Source organism: Pagrus major, chromosome 4 (genome assembly GCF_040436345.1).
Source record: "Pagrus major chromosome 4, Pma_NU_1.0".
In the NCBI taxonomy this organism is placed as follows: domain Eukaryota; kingdom Metazoa; phylum Chordata; class Actinopteri; order Spariformes; family Sparidae; genus Pagrus; species Pagrus major.
The window spans coordinates 33,363,825-33,382,449 of record NC_133218.1 but is presented as its reverse complement, the minus strand read 5'-3'; the positions used below and the strand labels follow the sequence as shown (position 1 = coordinate 33,382,449).

Below are 18,625 nucleotides of genomic sequence, written 5' to 3'. Positions count from 1 at the left end.
TGGTGGAGCAGTTTCTAACTCCTTTATACACTGTGAGTTAGTTCACAACTGCATTATATTTTATGAGCACATGTTTTCATGAAAAATCTGGTTGTAGTGAAGCTGTAAACTGCATGTAATGGAGTAAACAGTACAGTAGTGAATCCAGAGGTGTGAAGTAGCATGAAATGCAAATACTACACTTCAGTAAATATTGACTTTCCACTGCAAACACACACAAAAAATCAGAGGAGTTTGTTTTTTAAGAGCAGGATTAAATGAGAATTTGTTGTGAAACTGCGCCATCTAGTGGACATTCATGACAGCTCGCAAATGTAGGCCAATGTATAAACACGGTATTATGGCACACGCTCATAACACGCTGCACGGTCGCTTCTTGTGCATTATCTCCAGTATCTGTGTGCTCATGTCCTGCACAGATTTGCATGTCTGAATCAAATCCTCCATCAGTATTTGCACAGATGCAATGCACACTGACAGCTCCTGAAATGCCATTTATCTTTTTATCCTACCAGATTTACTAGAAATACCTGTACTGTCATGACAGCACCCTACAAACAGTGGCAACACCGTTTATGTAAACTGATGCAAATCCACCTGCACGGCTTGCAAACATCACACTCGGACCCCCACAGCAGCAGCAGCAGCAGCAGCAGGAGCGACCGCGTTGTAGGTGGAGCCTGACGCCAGTCCGGGTCTGCTCTCCGCGCCTGCTCGCGTCTGCGCTCGGCCCCGTCTGATCGTCCGATACTGAGGGCTGAATGACTGAGCGGGGTCTCCTTTTGAGGAAGTGACATGATAACATAACGGCGCCTCCGACAAACACACACATTTGCCCGTCTCGTCGTTCACTGGACTGCAATGCCGCCCCAGCGAGTGTTCGCCCTGCCGAGGCAGCAGTCCCTGCTCCTGCCCGCGGTCATCAACCCGTTCGTTCAGGACACCACACTCCCCAGAGCTGCTGTAATCAAAGTGAGTATGACGTTTGACTTGAGTGGTCATGTAAAGGCAAGCCTTTGAAGAATATACATATATATATGCATTGCTTTGGGCGACAGTGTTTCAGCCGATGTGTGAGATTTCACACACACACACACACACACACAGGCACACACAGGCTGCTGTGTAACCAGGGCCGATAATCTTCTGCAGCGAGGCTTTGACAATCGGCTTGTAAAGCCTCGTTATGTGCAGCACAAACAATGAGAGCCGTTGTGCGCTTTCTAGAAAGCTGTCCAGACTCGTGCATGTGTCTGCTCCGAGGAATGTCAACACGCCAGGCTTGTAGTTCACTCTGGCAGCAGACCTCCCTTTATGGTACAGGCCATACGTATACATAAACAGGGCCTGTAACTCATGTGTGCTCCTCCTCTTCCAATGCAGTGCGTCCTCCTGGGGATCTTCCTGGTGCCAGTTCGCGCCATCCTCCTGTCCCTGGTTCTCATGGTGACATGGCCAGTGGCTGTCATCATAACCTTCAAGCATCCTCTGAAAGGAGCCGTGGAGCCAATGACAGGCTGGAGACGGTAATTAGTATACCAACACATCCCAGTGCAACACACTGTCTCCCACAGAGATACCCACACCTCACACCAGAATCACCAGACTGGCATCGAAAACCATGGCCTGCAGGGGTTCAGCCTCAAGTAATGACTTAAAACTAAAAGATGGCACAGTACAGCTTCCTTATTGACATGTACAGACAGGTCTATTTGTTTAACTTGGCCTGCCCCAGTGCATGTACAGATGCCAAGGCTGTGTTGTTTATGCAAAGCAGTCGCATACACAAACATCATGTTGTATGTATGCATGTAAACACAGCTTTTGGTGGAGGAATACGTCGAGATCCAACAAGAATATACTGAGTTTCACTGAACCGCGATAGAAAATGCCACTAAAACAAGAAGTAGTAAAAGCAGTGTGTTCTGTGGTTTACTGCTATGACAGCATATTCTCAAAATAATAGCTCTTGACATGACTTGAAGAATGTGCAGCTGCTTGTATTGCTGCCGAATCATGCTCTTCTTGATCGTATCTGCACCGCGAGCATTACTCAAGCTCACTTCCCCTCATTTCTTGGAAAAGGAATGAGTCAAGTGGTATTAGCGGGTCTTTTGTAGAAGGAACTGAAGAGGCGATTCTCTTTTTGTCATCTAATGGTTAGATACTATGAATGATACGTGCATAATATATATTACGTAAATGAACTGAATGGGTAACCCAATTGGATGTGTCTTTATCTACACACTATGATAAACACAGTATGTAAATATGTTTTAAGGCACTTAAAGCGTGTAGAAATTCATATATTGACATTAAATGTAAATTATCTAAAGGTTGGATTGTTGTATTTTACCTCTGAGTATCGAACTGGGTGCAGCAAGCACATTCTTGTGACCATAGATCACAGATTTTCAATGATAATGACCAAACATGGTGTAGGTACTGACGGAAACCAGGGGGAAGCTTATCTAGGTTCACCAATTTACTGCTTTGCTGTAGGCGAGCACAGACATTCTCACGGTGGTTAAAGCAAATGATTCCCAGTGTTGTAAAAAGAAAAAAAAGGTGTGTATTACTAATCCCACTGTGAATCAACACCTCATTTTAGGATCTACTTAGTCACTTTTAGATCGGGTTGCACTGGTTTAATGGTTTCAAGGTGTAGCCTAGTTTGAAAACTGACGGTTATCATACTATGTTCTGAATCCTAACATATTAGTGTTATTAAAAATACATACATTTGAAGTTCAAAGCAACTTTCAGTCTGTCAGGACATAATACGATGTGGAATTGTAAGAAAACATTTGCTCAACCCCCCAAAAAACTTCTGTTTTCATTCCATTTACAGATAATAATAATACTAATTGTGTACCATATACCATGATACTGTGAAACAGTGAGAGTCCAGTACATTCTTGTGTTAGACAGAACTCTAAATAGAAGCCAGTGTTGCTCTTTGTGCCTACTTCCTATTTAAGTGGGCAATATCTTCGCTGTAACATCTTGATCAGCTGATAGTGTTGGTCTGGGCAGCTTTCTTCTTTCAAAACTGCAGCACGTTGCATTCAACTTCCTGCCCCATTGAGCAGAAAGATTGATGCGTCTTTAAATATTCATAGGTTTGTTTACTTATGAAAAAAAAGTTCCATATCTCTATTCATCATTTTGTCACAATGTCTCAATCTACATTATGATTTCATACTCTCTCTCTCTATGGGGAAGCAACTGGAACGTTACAGGAAAGTACAGAATGATGTAACTCTTCCTGTTACTAAAACACTTTAGCCATTCACCCCATTTGTTAAAAAAAACAACACTGACAAATATGCTTCTCTGGTTAAGTTCATACCCTGCACTGCTGTGTGACGACACATTTTTAACATGGCCGATCCCAGTGTGAAACAAGGTTGTTCCTTTTGAACTCAAATCTATTTTTCCATTAAAAATGTTCCATAATCGCCTTGACTGAATAATAAAATATGCTGGTCATCTCCAGGTTCATGTGTCGCAGAGTGATGGCTGCCTTGGGGAGAGCGTACTACTTCTGCATGGGCTTCAGAGTGGTGGTCAAGGGCAAGCAGGTCGGTAGCAGCGATGCCCCCATCCTGGCTGTGGCCCCCCACTCCACCTTTTTTGATGGGATCGTGTGCATTGTTGCAGGCTTGCCCTCCACCGTCTCCCGTGTCGAGAACCTGGCTACACCCATCTTTGGCAGTGAGAAACTTTCCATTTTGCTCTGTTTGTTCAGTACAGGAAAGTAGAGGGCGTATGTGTCTGCGGGGGCTTCCTGGTCTTCTCGACCTCCTGATCGTGTGTGTGAATACACAGAAGTGTGAAACCAGCGTGTCATTTAGTTAATTTCTGTTTATCCTCATATGACTGCACAATTTCACACCGTCTTTCTAGATTAAAGAGGGCTTGTAAAACGAGTAATAAAAAGTAATTATCCTCCAGGATAGAATATCATTTAATTTAACACATTGGAAATCCCATTAACTGTTGTCAGACATCATAACTAATATTTACCAATGTGCTTTGAGAAGTAAGAGTGTGCTGTCAACTGATATGATCAGTAAGTGACCGGCACTATTTAATGCAAATGAAAAACATGTGAGAGAACAGACAATCTGCTCTCTCTGCAGGGTTTGTGCGCTGTCTCCAGCCAGTGTTGGTGTCCAGAAAGGATCCAGACTCCAGGAAGAACACAATCCAAGAGATCACCAGCAGAGCCAAGTCAGGCGGCCACTGGCCACAGGTTCGTCACAACACGAAAAAAAACATCCTCCAAGCAAAAATTGGCCCTGATGTTAACCTGTTAATGCACGGATTGTAGCAGCAGAGAAAACTTTTAAGCTTATCAACACAGAAAACCCAAACCAGTGTCTCAGGATGTTGGCCTGGTTTCACAGTTTCATATGTCAGGTTCAGAAGACCACGTAGTTTAATTGTGGTTCCCTTTTTCAATGCTATCTGAGAGTTGACTCAAACACAAGTGCTGTTATTTCAAAAGCATACTTACACAGCCTGTTGTAAGCAGCAGTATCTTAAGATTGCATACTTGATTAAAATTACACAGCGTGTGATCTTAACCTTTGCTCTGATGCTTTGTTCCTCAGGTTCTGATATTTCCAGAGGGAACGTGTACGAATCGTTCATGTCTTATCACGTTCAAACAAGGTAAGATACAACATGTCAGTTCCCCGTTGGCAACAAAACTTGTCAATTACAAGGAAAATAATAACAGACAGAAGAAAATACAAAACAATCCGCTATTCACTCACAGTTCCATTTATTACGTGTAGCACATCTTCCATTTTCACTCACTGAAAACAGATCCACTGAGCAGAAGAGGCTACACAGCAGAAGCAACACTTGATACTACACTGCTCCATTCATTCATTATGTTATGTGGTTTGTGCATTGACTTATTACCGACTGATGCCCACGTAACTGCTTTGGAGGGCAAGTGGGAGAATTCATTTTGGTTTGTCATACAACTAGTCAGCGTTCATTCATTCATGATGAGCAATAACAGTCTCCATGATGTTCTTTTCATAATGTGTCTTAGGTGCCTTTATCCCAGGGGTCCCTGTGCAGCCTGTGATTATGAGATACCCCAACAAACTGGTGAGTGATTATAATACAGCATTGATGTATTTCATCTCACATGGTGGGAGCAAAGTTCACAGTGGCAGATCGTACTCTGCTAGTTTGCATAGAAAATAACGGCAGAGTCAAAGAGGAAATGCACAGTATGTACACTTACAGGACTAACAGTTTGTTTAGTGCCCTCCAGGCAGAGGTTTATCAGTAAGCGGAATCTGCACATCGTTTTTGACATCCTGTTGTGTTCGCCATCACAGTCTTTATGGCTTTGGCCTGCTGAGCTGTCAGACTTGACAAATAGAGACTGATTGGAAACACATAGAAGCATAGCTGTATCACACGACAGCATGTATACCCAGTCTATCCCACTGTTAGTGTTTTATGAAGCTTAATGCATTCCCCTCTTCTTTTCCTCCAGGACACAGTGACCTGGACTTGGCAGGGATTCAGCTCGTAAGTATGCTTTCAGCACTTGTGTATCTTGAAAGGTTTCTCCACCTAAAGTGTGTATAATGTGGTGAAGGCGGTGTCTTCTGCTACTTCTTCTTAGTCAATAAATAAGATTGCAACGCAGTAACTGCAATATTATTGCCTTATATTGCTACAACTGTCGCTACCTGTGAATCAGTATGTAACCGACTGTCCTGCTTGTGTTATGTGTAGGAGGACGCTGCTGCTTCTGACTCTGAGCCAGCTGTACACCACAGTAGAGATAGAGGTAACAGAAAAGTTCACATCCTAATACGGTGTTGATTTGAGATGATGGTTTCACAAACTGAATACCCGTCACCACACCCTCTCCTGCGAAAGGCCCTTTGTCAAGCCAGTGTTTTGTGTGTCCGATCTGGGCTACTGTAGAAACATGTCTGTGCAACATGGCGGACCCGTTCCATCTGTAGATATAAAAGACTCATTCCAAACTCATGATTCTTAGTTTCAGGTGATTATACACTGATAAAAACATAATTATTTATATTATATTCCATTTCTACCCCTAAATCCTACACACTGACCCTTTAAAAAATGTTAGCCTTATTTGTAGTATCAGTGTCACTCCCTGTTATTGAGTTTAACCCAAGAAAGTGTGCAACCTTCTTTTTCTGAATTATAGTCATTGGATTTTCTGCATGCGCTCCAAGGTGCTATATCATCCTAAGCACCAGATGGCTTGAGTGCATCACCGGATTTGATTTCCATGCAAAGTTTTACAAGTTTTCTTTCCCGTTTGATCTTCCCTTTCTGTCCACTTGCTCTGTTTTTCAGTTCTTGTCGCCACATATCCCCACAGAGGAGGAGAAGAAAACCCCGTCTCTGTTTGCCAGTAGAGTGCGAGAAAGTATGGCCCAGTAAGTGTTCATTGGCCGTAAATGCACTTTGTGCTACTTTGTGTAGCTTCAGCAAAAAACACACAAAATCTATGCTTAGATATGCAAAACATTAAATATTAAACACACAAGGAGTTCATGTAAGTTGAGGAGAAAACTAAGTAAGTGTTGAGTGGTAGAAATTACGCTGTTTTAGACGATGGCCAAAAGTTAAATTTAAGCAATCATAAGTCCAAACATTGTATATGTTCTTAGCCTGCTTCATCAAGCATTATAAACACTTGAGCTGAGCATTTTTCTATGCAAACTGTCTTCTTTCAGTGCTTTGGGAGTTCCAGTGACAGACCACACATATGAAGACTGCCGCCTGATGATCTCAGCTGGCGATCTGACGCTGCCGATGGAGGCCGGCCTGGTTGAGTTCACCAAAATTAGCCGTAAACTCAAGTAAGTACATCCCACTTAAGTACACTGTTGGCATCCCCAGGCAGGGACATTAACAATGACACATATGGCTCCTTGTCCCCTGCTCCCTCAGTCTGAAGTGGGACAATTTGAGGAAGGAGCTGGAGGGCTTCGCAGCCATGGCCAGCTCTTGTAAAGGAGGACGGATCACCATCCAGGAGTTTGCCAGTTTCCTGAAGCTACCGGTCAACCCAGCCCTCGAGGAGCTGTTTGCACTGTTTGACAGAGTGAGAGACATGTGTATAAATGACAATTAAATAGTGAAGTTACTTTTCGTTGACACACAGCCAGGGTGTTGGGATTGGCTTTAGTGCACCATGGCCATGACACATCCTACAGGAAATGTAATGGCAACAATCTTAATATTCCATTTACAGAATCACACACACGTAACGTCACCGCATATCATGTGTACCAGTGAAAATGAAACTGGGTCATCGTGGTGTGGGTTCAGGATTGATGCAGCCTGGAAGAGGAAACTATGATCCAACTAATCTGGCCTCCTTCCCTGGTATTTGTACCAGAGGTCTGAGTGGGAAGAGAAGACTTAAAGCATTAAAACAGCCTCTAACATCCACTTCACTGAGTGTCCTTTTTCCTCAGAACCTTTGTGTCTCATTATTTTCCAGTCTTATTAGAAATCACGCTTCTACTCCCTTAAACACTCAAAACAAAATTCTATATTTTTAGACCATAAAGGGTAAAGTAACATCCATCATAATCATCTGTGCATTGACTGTCTCTAGTGTATTTATATCTCTGTCTTTGACCCTGTCCAGAACAGAGATGGCACGATAGACTTTAGAGAGTACGTCATCGGCGTGACCATCTTGTGTCGACCAGCTAACACCGAAGACGTTCTTCGAATGGCTTTCCAGGTACGACTCCGGGTATCTTCTGAGGCTGCAGTGCTTGTCTGAGGGCCTGCAGAATATGAAGAAATTTCTATCTTCTGTACAATACCTTGAAAAATATCGATATTCGTCACCACAGGGACAAATTGACACAACACTTATGGCATACAATTTCAGATTTTTAATCAAGGATAGATATAAGATGGCTTATGTACTGTGAGTTAAGCACAACAGCATCTAAGTTAATTAACTTCTGGAGGAGGTGGGACTATGTGGGCATGCAGTGGTGCATGTGTCAACTTGCTGTCGGAGAGAAGAGCGAAAAGTACTCAAGTGCTTGAGTATCTGCAATAATTGAGCATTGAAACCATTGCAAATATTCTGTATTAGTATGTATCCATATTTTGATACTTTTGACAAGACTAGGCTGAAAACAGATACACAGAAGAGACAGATATGCATGTTTGAAATGTATGGTATCCACTTTATAGAGCCATCCGAGAGATTGTCCTCCTTGGGACTTGTTTTGTGTGAGAACAGCCTGAATTCTTCAAGGCGTGAAATCAAACACTGTGTCAGAAATGTTTCACATTGGTCAAACTGATTTGATTCAATCATACATTTCCTGTTGATATTTTTTTAGAGTTGGATACTTTGATTTCTGGGTTTTATCACCCCACTTGGTTAACATTAGTTGCAGTACCGTGTAAAGCGGATATTTATGAGATGCTGTAACTAGAACCTGTGACAAAGGATCTCTATAGATCTACGGCATATATAATGTTTACTTTTTATAATACATATGTAAAGAAAATATTAAAATTACAACAAAAAATTCAAATGGAATGAAAGAAAAAGTGCTAAATTTAAGCAAAATAGCCCTGCCTTGTTTTTATTTGAAATCAGCACTCAGCAGACAGAAGCAGCAGCAGCAGCAGCAGCACTGTAGGAAGAACAGAGGCAGCCTTCAGAGAGGCTTGGATAATGTCAAGTTAACAATGTGTGTCTGTTGTGGAGAACATGGAGTCATTTTGCCGGCCATAATGTCAAACGTGGTTTTGGACAAGCAGTTCTGGTGTTTATGTAACGTTACCGAAAAGTTATTTTTGTCAGACTAATTTAATTAAAGCGAATTTACCCAATTGTGTTTAGGCTTTTCTGCAAACCCTCCCACCCATTTTTTACATCGTAAATAACCATTATTTTTCCTAACCATGCACACATTTGAAAGTGAAATACATTTTTCTCTGTTTTTGTCATTTCTCCTGCAGCTGTTTGATACAGATGAGGATGAGAGAATCACCCGAGAGGAGTTTACTGCTCTGCTGCGCTCGGCTCTGGGTGTGTCCGATCTAAACATGGCCAAGCTCTTCAAGGAGATCGACGCTGACGGCTCTGGTTTCATCACCTTCAGTGAGTAGACTCTCCCTTGCATTAGGCAAGGCTACATTTTCGGTGTCATAATCTTCTTTTATATTTCAACCAGGATGTTATATTTTCCTGTCTTTTTCTTTTTCAGGTGAATTTCAAGCCTTTGCCATGACCCACCCGGAGTACGCCAAGCTCTTCACCACATACCTGGAGCTTCAGAGATATCAAGCGATCCAGGAGGCAACGCCGGGTGATCTGGAATTGGCCAGTTCAGGGGATAAACAGGAAGACAGCACCTCTGACAAAAAAGATGACTGAGTACGAGGATGACCGTGAACTCTCTCCGAGAGACGGAACACTGTATCTACTGCACTGAGAAGGAAAACTGAAAAGTGTCATCTGCCCTCCAACGACTTCTAGCAAATTCCAGTCATTTGCCACAGCAGAGCCATATTATAGGTTATGTGCTTGCCTTTTTTATAGATGGTTTTAAGAGTGCTTCTATTTTCAATTTTAGTGCCTTATAGAGATTTTGAAGAACCACTTTCCCAAGCCACTGCACAAGAAAATATCTTCTTCTATTTCTAAAGGTGTGTGTGTGTGTGTGTGTGTGTGTGTGTGTGTGTGTGTGTGTGTGTGTGTGTGTGTGTGTGTGTGTGTGTGTGTGTGTTGGTGTGTCTATCAGAAAAAAAACAAAAACAATTGAAAAGCTGGTCGAAGGATGAACATATATTCAAGAATGACCGGAAAATGTTTTAAGTGTCTAAACCCTGCAATCTTTAGAGTTCTAATGTTAGTGTTTTATGATGTACTTTTTTCCAAATTGTAAACTGCCTCCTGACATGGATACATACTTCTCTGTATAGCCTGAGTTTACCCTTTGCTTGGACTTAGATGAACGCAGCTTTGTGTACCCTCCCTTTTGTCCTTGTGGTCCTCTGTAAATGAGTGAAAAAAAATTGCCAAACCAACACCTTTTTAAATATAAGCAAAGAGTCCTTGTGCTTCTGTGTTGCAGTATAATTAGTGTACAGTAAGCTTTGTTAAGATCTTTCCAATCTGGCAACCCCGCAGATGTTCTGTATTAAAGCTATGTCTACGAAAAGCATACATGCTGTGCATTACACTTTTTTTCCAGCGCTCAGGGACACAGACCTTGTAAGACGGCTGTATAATTAGCCAGAGGTTTGCTTTGCATGTGTATCCATTTGCATTTCTACTGAAGATTGTTGTTGCTGAGACAGCAGCATGTTCACACAGCTTTAAGTTTACTAAAGCAAATCAACCACTGAAAATAGGGCAATTTGTGAGCAAAAAGGCAAACAGTGCTTCTTCACAACAGCATATTCCAGCGGGGTATGCTTACTGATTAACTAGCACCACTGTTATTTATTTAGCAAGGTGCATTGCAATTATGTGATTTCTTTCTTTTTTTTCTTTTTGTTGTTATCACTGCAACGTTTGCTTTTTAAAATAAAACAAGTACACGATTGTAATTCTGCCTGTGTATTTATATTCACCACTGAGGGAACTTGTAATGACTTTTTTTGTTTATAATGAGGCGTAGGTTCAATTAAGGGGCCACGGCTGTAACTGGTTCTCTAAACCACCACCAGGTGGCAGCAGTTATCCATTACATTTCCATTTTCTGTGTGTTTTTGTTCTGCCTGTGAGTGCCGGTCCTTGGCATTTTGACCTGTCCCTTAAATTAATGTTAGGGCTTGACAATGAGATTTAAGATAATTTGAATTTGAATTTATTTATTCAGGATAGCCCCTTGAGATGAATCATCTCATTTTCGAGGGGGTCCTAAGAAAGAATCAGATTCAAGGTGTGGAAAGGTAAGAGAATGCAAATGTTTGATTTAATCGTTCATGAACTCCCACATGAAAACACAAGGTAAGGCAAGATATGGATGATTTATTTTCTTTTATATATACTTAATTATGAGATGTTCCTTTTTTTTTAAAGCCCAAAAACAAACAAATAGACAAGATAAAGTTGAACAAAATGAAACAAGCAAACTACCAGCTCACAGAAAAAGCGCATTGTGCTTGTGAATCTAGAGTCCATAGAACCAAGACCTAGTGTGGAAGGCCCAAGAGGAAGGCTAGAAAGCTGAAATCCTGGATGATCCAAGTACAGTACCAGTACATTTAGTTCCCAGGTTGACATCTCTTCCTCCTTATATGTTTAAGAAAGTGTCCCCAGATCTTAAACTCAGGATGTGACAGTATGTGAGTATACCAAAATTTCAAGAAATCAAAAAAAAATTTAAGCAAGGAGTTGGAAACGAACTCCCACCCTCTCAGGATAACCCTTTTTGTTATGACCATGACATGAGGGCTGGGAGAAGAGTCCGAATGTAGCCAGAGCAACCTGGCATCACAGAGAGATTGTAGGAGATTAGCTGTCTGATATGTCGCTGTGCAAATCAAAACTGTCATCCCAGAAACTCTTGAGCCTGGGGCGAAACAAGATAAGATGACCTAGGGTCTGACTGATCACTGGTAATAGAGCCAGAAGGAAAGATTATGTTCAGTTTGTCTTGGAAAAGTGCAGCCGGTGGATGACTTTAAACTGAGTGAGTTAAAGTCTAAAAATTTAGAGGACATGCCTTGATGTTATTCAACCCTTTTGCCCATAACTCATAAGAAATCTCAATGCATACCCCCTTAATATGGAGAGAAGGGGTTGCCAGAGATAAAAGACCAAAAAAACTGTCAAATTAAATGTTTGGACATAGTGATTCTCCTCATTTGGTCATAAATGTTGTTGAGCATCACATCAGAGTGAGGCAGAGACTCCCTGACAAAATGTCTTATGCAGATATCAAAAAATCAGTGACCAAGAGGGAGGACAAATTTCACCTGCAGTTGAGTGAAAGATACAAAATGGGTGTTAATGTAGAGATCCTTAATAGAAGACAGGCTCTTATCTGACAAACCATCAAGACTGGCTTCAAACAAGGGTTCTGACAAATAGGAGCAGAAATTGACAGCCCTGAAAGACCCAGCACGCCCTTGATTTGCCTTGGAATCTTAAACATGTTACGCAAACTAAAGTTATCCTTCAGTTGTTTGATTGATGGATTTAGTTTAGGGAACAAAAATTGGCTGTTAAGGAGGTCCCCTGTGAAAGTTTTGCTGCATAACAAGTCTCAGTCTCAGGCCAACTGGGGCAGAGGCTGCTCCTCTGCCACAGCTGGAGAATGATTCCAGAAAACCTAGGCTCTGGCATTACAGGCCCATAATAATGTGGTAAGACAGGAAGGACAATCCAACTTTAGCAATGGACCTTTGTAAGCGTGCCCTAGAGATATAGGTGGACATGTTTGCCCAGATGAAGAGCATAACCACAAAGACTTTTATTGTCTGGAGAGAAAAGTCTTGTTTGGTTTTGGAAAAGCTGAACAAATTCAGGGAGCACTGACATCTTATTAACATTAACACGGCTGAGATGAAAGAGGAAGGATGAGTTTCCATTTATCTATCCTGATTTTTAGCTTACCAATCAAATCCAAATTATATAATTGAAAAAGTAGCTTTGGCTTTCTGGCGATATAAATCCCTAGAGTCACTTAACATTCAAAAGGGGTAACAGTCGAGGTCATCAGAAAAAGGCTAGACACAGCCAGATGTGCCACACCTTATTCCCGTGATTTAGAGACTGGCTTTAATAAAAAAGCAATGCGTTTGGGAGCTAGAGCAAAGAACAGAGGGGAAAGGCCAAACCAATCTGGTTCTCTGGTGCAGAAAGCTCAAGGGTGATCTGTCATGGTTATTCAAAACAGAGGATTTGGGATAAAGCATAAAGTATTCTTAACAGAATCATAAAGTTCCTGCCAAAGCCATTTTTCTTTTTAAGAAAAGCAAACATTTATTTCCACTTGATTTGGTCAAAAGCTGGCAGATCATCCAAAGTCATAACAGCAAACGGGACAGTTGATCAGAGTTAATTCTGTTTTTACGATCACTGAGTATTAGAGAAGCGTAATCTATCTGTATTGAAACCGATTCAGGGTGGATTAATGTGCCCATTAAATGAATTTGGCAGAACTTTTGTAATAATCTTTTCACTGTCACTGTTAAGCAAGCTGAAAGGACAATAGTAGGCAACATTAGTGTCATCACTGTCTCTTTTTTTCCCAAGAGAAGACAGATATGAGCATCAAGTATTAGGAAAAATTCAGTCTTTCACAGAGCAGTTTACCATCTGGAGTAAAAGGGGAGCAATTATGTCATGTTATCCATTTCAAGTCAGAATGCAATTCCTGCCTCGCAGCTTCACCATGAACTGGAGTGTCCAGTGCATTAAGAAAATCAACATCCACAACAATTGCCTTAGCCTTAGAGACATACGACATAACTTACTGTGAAAGCTAAAAAAAAAAAAAAAATCATTGGGATCAGCTATCGGTTGCCCATCGGGAGGGGAAATGTTAAGCATTGCCCTGTCAGCTTGAACACCTTTTAACCAAATAGTGAGCAATTTATCAGCTTTATCACCTGATCCAAAATGTGTTTGTATTAGCTTAAGAACATACCTTTATTTTCAAGATAGCATTGAGGGTGTCTTCAGAGTTTGTGTGGCCTCTCATGCAGATATCTCAGCCTTGATGTCAGACGCCTCATATGAATCATTTCTGTTATCAGCTGTTATACTGTCATACCAGGAGGACATAAAGAGACCACCTTATCTTATATGAACATATTTCAAGAAATCTATCATTTTTTTGTTCAAAGCATAGAAAACCTTAGCAATATCTTAAAGAAAATAACTGCATGCACGTGACTTATGACTACAATCGTTTGGCTTGTCTGCATTGTAGGGTGCTTGTTTCATTTGGCCTTTGTGTGAACGAACCTGTTTTCATTAGAAGGTGGGGAGAAGAGATACTGTATCTGTGTGCTAAAGGAACATTTTATCATAACAGAAACAATATAAAAAAAGACATATAAGTACTTGGAAACAATGTAATATGTTGATACTGACAGATTCTGAATGATTCTTCACCATGTGAATATTTGTTTTTGTTGTCACTGTATGTGCTCATCTATTCTGTCACTATAGCAGCAAATTTGTGTACATTTCATGTAAATTGTGCAGAGTTTGAACATTTTCATCAGATAGTCACAGCTTTCCTTTGTCGTAGAATAACTTTTTGCCAATAAAAAAAATAAGGCTATAATATAGAATAGAAAGAGAAATTATCCACTACACCATCTTCGTGTTGGTCAAAACATTTGTTCCAAAACCATGAATCCATTTTGGCATAACTGCTGTCAGGAGAATAGTTCATCTGTAAGGCGGCCATGACTCTAATACAAATGTAATATATGGTGTTCTCCGAAACAATTTACGCCAATGTGCTCACACACACGCTAAAAAAGTGCACAGTCTTGCTCCATATACACACACGGGAGGCTGAAATGAATGATGGAGAGTGGGCCGCTTCATTAAAAGCACGCTGTTAGACAAACTGTGATTACCAGCTGTGATTTCCACCTTCAATTTGTTTTAACCTTTTCAAACGTACAGAGGCTCATTTCATTTTAATCAAAATTGATGAGATGGCATGGAATCAATTAAGTCACATTGTTGCCGCGCTTACAACAGTGTGACTCCTTCCCTACCCACAGCTCCCGCTCTCCTCTTTGGTCCCACACCCCGCCATCCTCCCTCTTGCCTCTGCATGGCTGTTGTATATTGCTGTATCCATTTCAGCCCCGCCTGGGGGGCGATCCTGTCGCAGTAGATTGTGGGAGATATGTGTTGGTAATCTGATTTGGTCTCCTCAGGACCTGAGTGAGTGAGCAGCCTCTGTTTGTGGACTCACGCTGGACACGGGCCTCATACGGATGAGGGACTCTCTGTGCCAGGCTGGAAGGAAAGGTCAGAACCGACAGGCCTCGCTCTTAAATTGATGTGACACTACTGTGTGCCTCAATTTAACCAGGTAGCCCAGCTGTCTCAGGCAAAATGAGGCTCAGTCTTGGCTGTATTTCACTCCACAAGTTTAGACTCAGTCAGCCATTTATTTCAAAAACTTTTGCTGTATTTGACTAACTATAGAATATTAATGGGTTTTACTTTAATTTAAAGTAATTAAAGTACATTTTTACACAGAAACAGTATATGTATGTATGTATGTAAGTTGTGTATGTACGTTTTCCCTGCATGACTACAAAAACACAGCACAACAGTCTGATTTATTGTTAGTGCAATAGTTCGATAGACAATTTGAAACAAGTGAAAAGTGATTAGGCTTTGTTAGTGTGAGGATATTTAAGGAATGTTGGGTAAGAGGAAGTTATTTTGGCTTTATGTTCCTTTAGAATAGACCTTCCTGCTAAAAACAACAGGATACCTGGGCGTGTATATACACTCTTGTGACCCCCCCTTTGTCCTGACGTACATGCATGACGATCATGGATGTACTGCTTCAAACAGTCTGCACAGCATTAACATTTGCTTACAGGTTAAAGTAGTGGTTCAAACTCAGGCGCTGGCCCCCTTGGGGGGTATAGATCCACTGCAGGTGGGGCCGGATGACAAGGGGGAAAAATATGGAGTCAAACTAAGTTGAAGGAGTAGGATTTATAAAGGGAAAATACATTGAGAAAAGTGTGCTGAAACTATCACGCTGGCATGCTACAAAAAGTTTGAGAACCACTTTGTTGGGGAAATGAGGGAAAGTTGTCGGCTCCGGCTACGGAGTGAGTGGAAATCCTGTAAATGCTGGATAAGGGGAAGAAACGTTAAAGATTTTTCTTCATGTCCTTCGTCATCCAATGGAAACATTTTAGATTCGCTTTTTAATTCGAGGTTCATTTATCATTTTACAACACCAGAAAAACTAAACTGGTACTGGTAAAGTTTTCTGATGTGTATTGCATTGAATGCCGAGCTGAAGTCAACAAACAGCATTCTGACATTACTGTTTGTTATTTTCAAGGTCTGTGAAGACTGAGTGGAGGGCAGTGGCTATGACATCCTCTGTGCATACGTTGGTTCTGAAAGCATACCAGTGAGGTCCAGGCTGGCAGGGATGTGGTCTGGAAAACCAGTTTCTCAAAACACTTCATCAGGGTGGGGGTGAGAGCCACAGGGCAGTATTCATTAAGACTAGACAACGCGGATTTTGTTGATACAGGGACGATGGCAGCCATCTCCTGTGACAGTGAGATGTTGAAAATGTCAGTAATTACATTAGCTAGCTGTTTGGCACATGTTTTTATTACACAGCCAGGTATATTATCTGGACCAGCAGTCTTATTTATATTCACTCTCTGCAGGATTGTGCATGACATACTGGGTATTTTGGCATAATATGGGTCTTCCAGTATAATTTGCAATAAAATTCTCTAAATTTGAACAATGCTGGGCAGCTTAACCATCTTTTATAAAGACGGACCCGCTGCTTTTTTCCGCTCACAGAGCAGATATGGCCTCCATCCAGCTGCTCAGTACAAACAGTTGGTTCTGATAGGTGTTCACTTCTATAGATGCTGGCATGGTGTGATTTTTTTTTTACACATTTTTGATGCAAGGTATGTTCTCACAAATATACACCCACACAACACGTGCATCTTGCACCACTCTTGACTCCTGCAACCTGGCAAGCTGTCTCCTTGAGCTCTACAGGGAGTTCCTCAAAACCTCATTGTTACGTTTCCTTATCGCACCCGATGACACCTTGTTGATTTTCTCTCGTCTATTATTCTCTCAGGAAAGTGATTGTTCCTCACTTCCTGTGTGATGGTTTATAGGGAAAATGAAGGTCTCTGGTGAGGGCAAGGTTTATGGAACCGTATAAAACATCAGTGGTCCAACGCCGGTATCTACAGGCCAGATTTGTTTTCTTTCACATCTCTGTGTTTGATTCTTTTCCAGATGTATTTTTGGATGACATGCAACAACCTTTCCTGTGTAACATCCAGGGATGGGTCAGTAAAAGGTTGTGGAAAATTTGTCTTTTACTTGTCAGCGAGTAGGCCAACAAAGGTGTTGAAATGTTTAGGTTTTCCAGCATACTCACACTCATCCTACTACACGCTTCAAGACAAGGGAAAAACATGTTCAATCACTATCACCAATGTTTTTCTTGTTATTTCTACTGCAGGAACCCAGTTTGATGTGTTAGAGTGTTTATGACTGTGCAACAAAATGTCCAATTGCATAAAAAATTGTATGGAAATTAAAAATGTGCCTCCTCCTATAGGAGACGTTTATTCTGAATCTCATCTATAGGCCAAGTCTTCCTGTGAGATTTGACAGTTAATCACAGCCTCCTTTTTTTTCTCTTTCAAGCACTCTCAACAGTTCAAACAGCAATCATGCCAATCCTCCTGCTGTCAAGCCTCCCTTTTTGTGCCCCCTAATTACTACCCACCATTCAAACTCAACTTGTGTGTAGCCCCCCATTGTGTTCTCCTTTCACTAGTCACTTGGGGATTGAAGGGGTGTAACCAACTGAAAGATAAAACTCTTTGATATATAGTTGAAGGAGACTGCAAAAAAAAAAGAAATTGAGGACAATGGCACCGCATTCTAGCTGATCGATTTTGGAGAGTAGGTGTTACCTTTGCTAACCTTCTGATGGGAAATGTCCACTACACTTCCCAGATGTGTTAAATGCTACTGAGAAAATGTTGCTCTCTGTGACGGGACACCTGACTCACAGTGCTGTTTCTCCTCACTGACTGTATACAACATGTAGGGACTTAACATTGCTGAGGTGCTTAAATCTTTGTAGATACTAGTAAAGCCCAGAGAGGGAAGCTTAATGACACTCCTCCTTTCGTAAGGCCCGGAGAGATTTAAACCAGAGAGTTTTAATGGGGTGCGGAACAAAACAAAACTCCACTCAATGCTAATACCTTGACCTGATTACCATGTGGCAATGACCTGCTACTATAAGCTTGCGGCATGACAAAATAAGAAATGGTCCTCAATGTCAAAATGTCACTTTAATGAAGTATCCTTGAGATATTTCCAAAGTTTAGAATCCTGGCTCACACATATACAGCACACTCCGGAAAGTCTTTGTTGTGTAATAAAACATCTCATAAATGGTCACTCTAAGTCATTCCTACTTGTGCTGCGGCGTTAAGGAGCTTTTTATGATTGAGGGTCGACACTAATGGCAGAGGTTAGTGGGCATTACAATGCCTGAAACTGTGAGGTCACGTAAACGCTCAGAGAAGGTGGGTGAAAGGTCATAATGGGGTGTGTTGTGTTTGTGTGTGGAGGGGTTATTGCCCGCTAAGATTGCCCTACAATGAGGTAACGTAAAGAAGTAGAAGTACAGAGGTAAAAAGGACTGAAAGGAGCAGAAGTAGAGTTTATTTTCTGTGACCCAACCCAGACGCACGGGTTAAATCCAGAGGGTCATACTGTGGCTGCTGAGAGGCTGCGTCTTGTTTGATTAGCTTCTCATCTTCAGGTCAACACGGGAGAGCCCGACCCTTAAGAACCAGAAGGAAGGTCTCAAGAATT

At 41.4% G+C, this 18,625-nt stretch overlaps 1 protein-coding gene across 1 annotated transcript; it reads left to right on the top strand.

The window, feature by feature from the left end:
* The first annotated feature begins 688 nt into the window (after positions 1 to 688).
* lpcat2 (lysophosphatidylcholine acyltransferase 2) lies at positions 689 to 10,620 on the top strand. The gene is made up of 14 exons (XM_073465096.1): positions 689 to 972; positions 1,384 to 1,526; positions 3,500 to 3,717; positions 4,146 to 4,258; positions 4,620 to 4,680; positions 5,072 to 5,130; positions 5,528 to 5,562; positions 5,773 to 5,827; positions 6,373 to 6,455; positions 6,756 to 6,881; positions 6,973 to 7,126; positions 7,679 to 7,777; positions 9,025 to 9,166; positions 9,273 to 10,620. Exons 1-14 carry the CDS (start codon positions 862 to 864, stop codon positions 9,440 to 9,442), a joined length of 1,569 nt encoding a protein of 522 aa, XP_073321197.1. The 5' UTR covers positions 689 to 861; the 3' UTR covers positions 9,443 to 10,620.
* Positions 10,621 to 18,625: the final 8,005 nt, after the last annotated feature.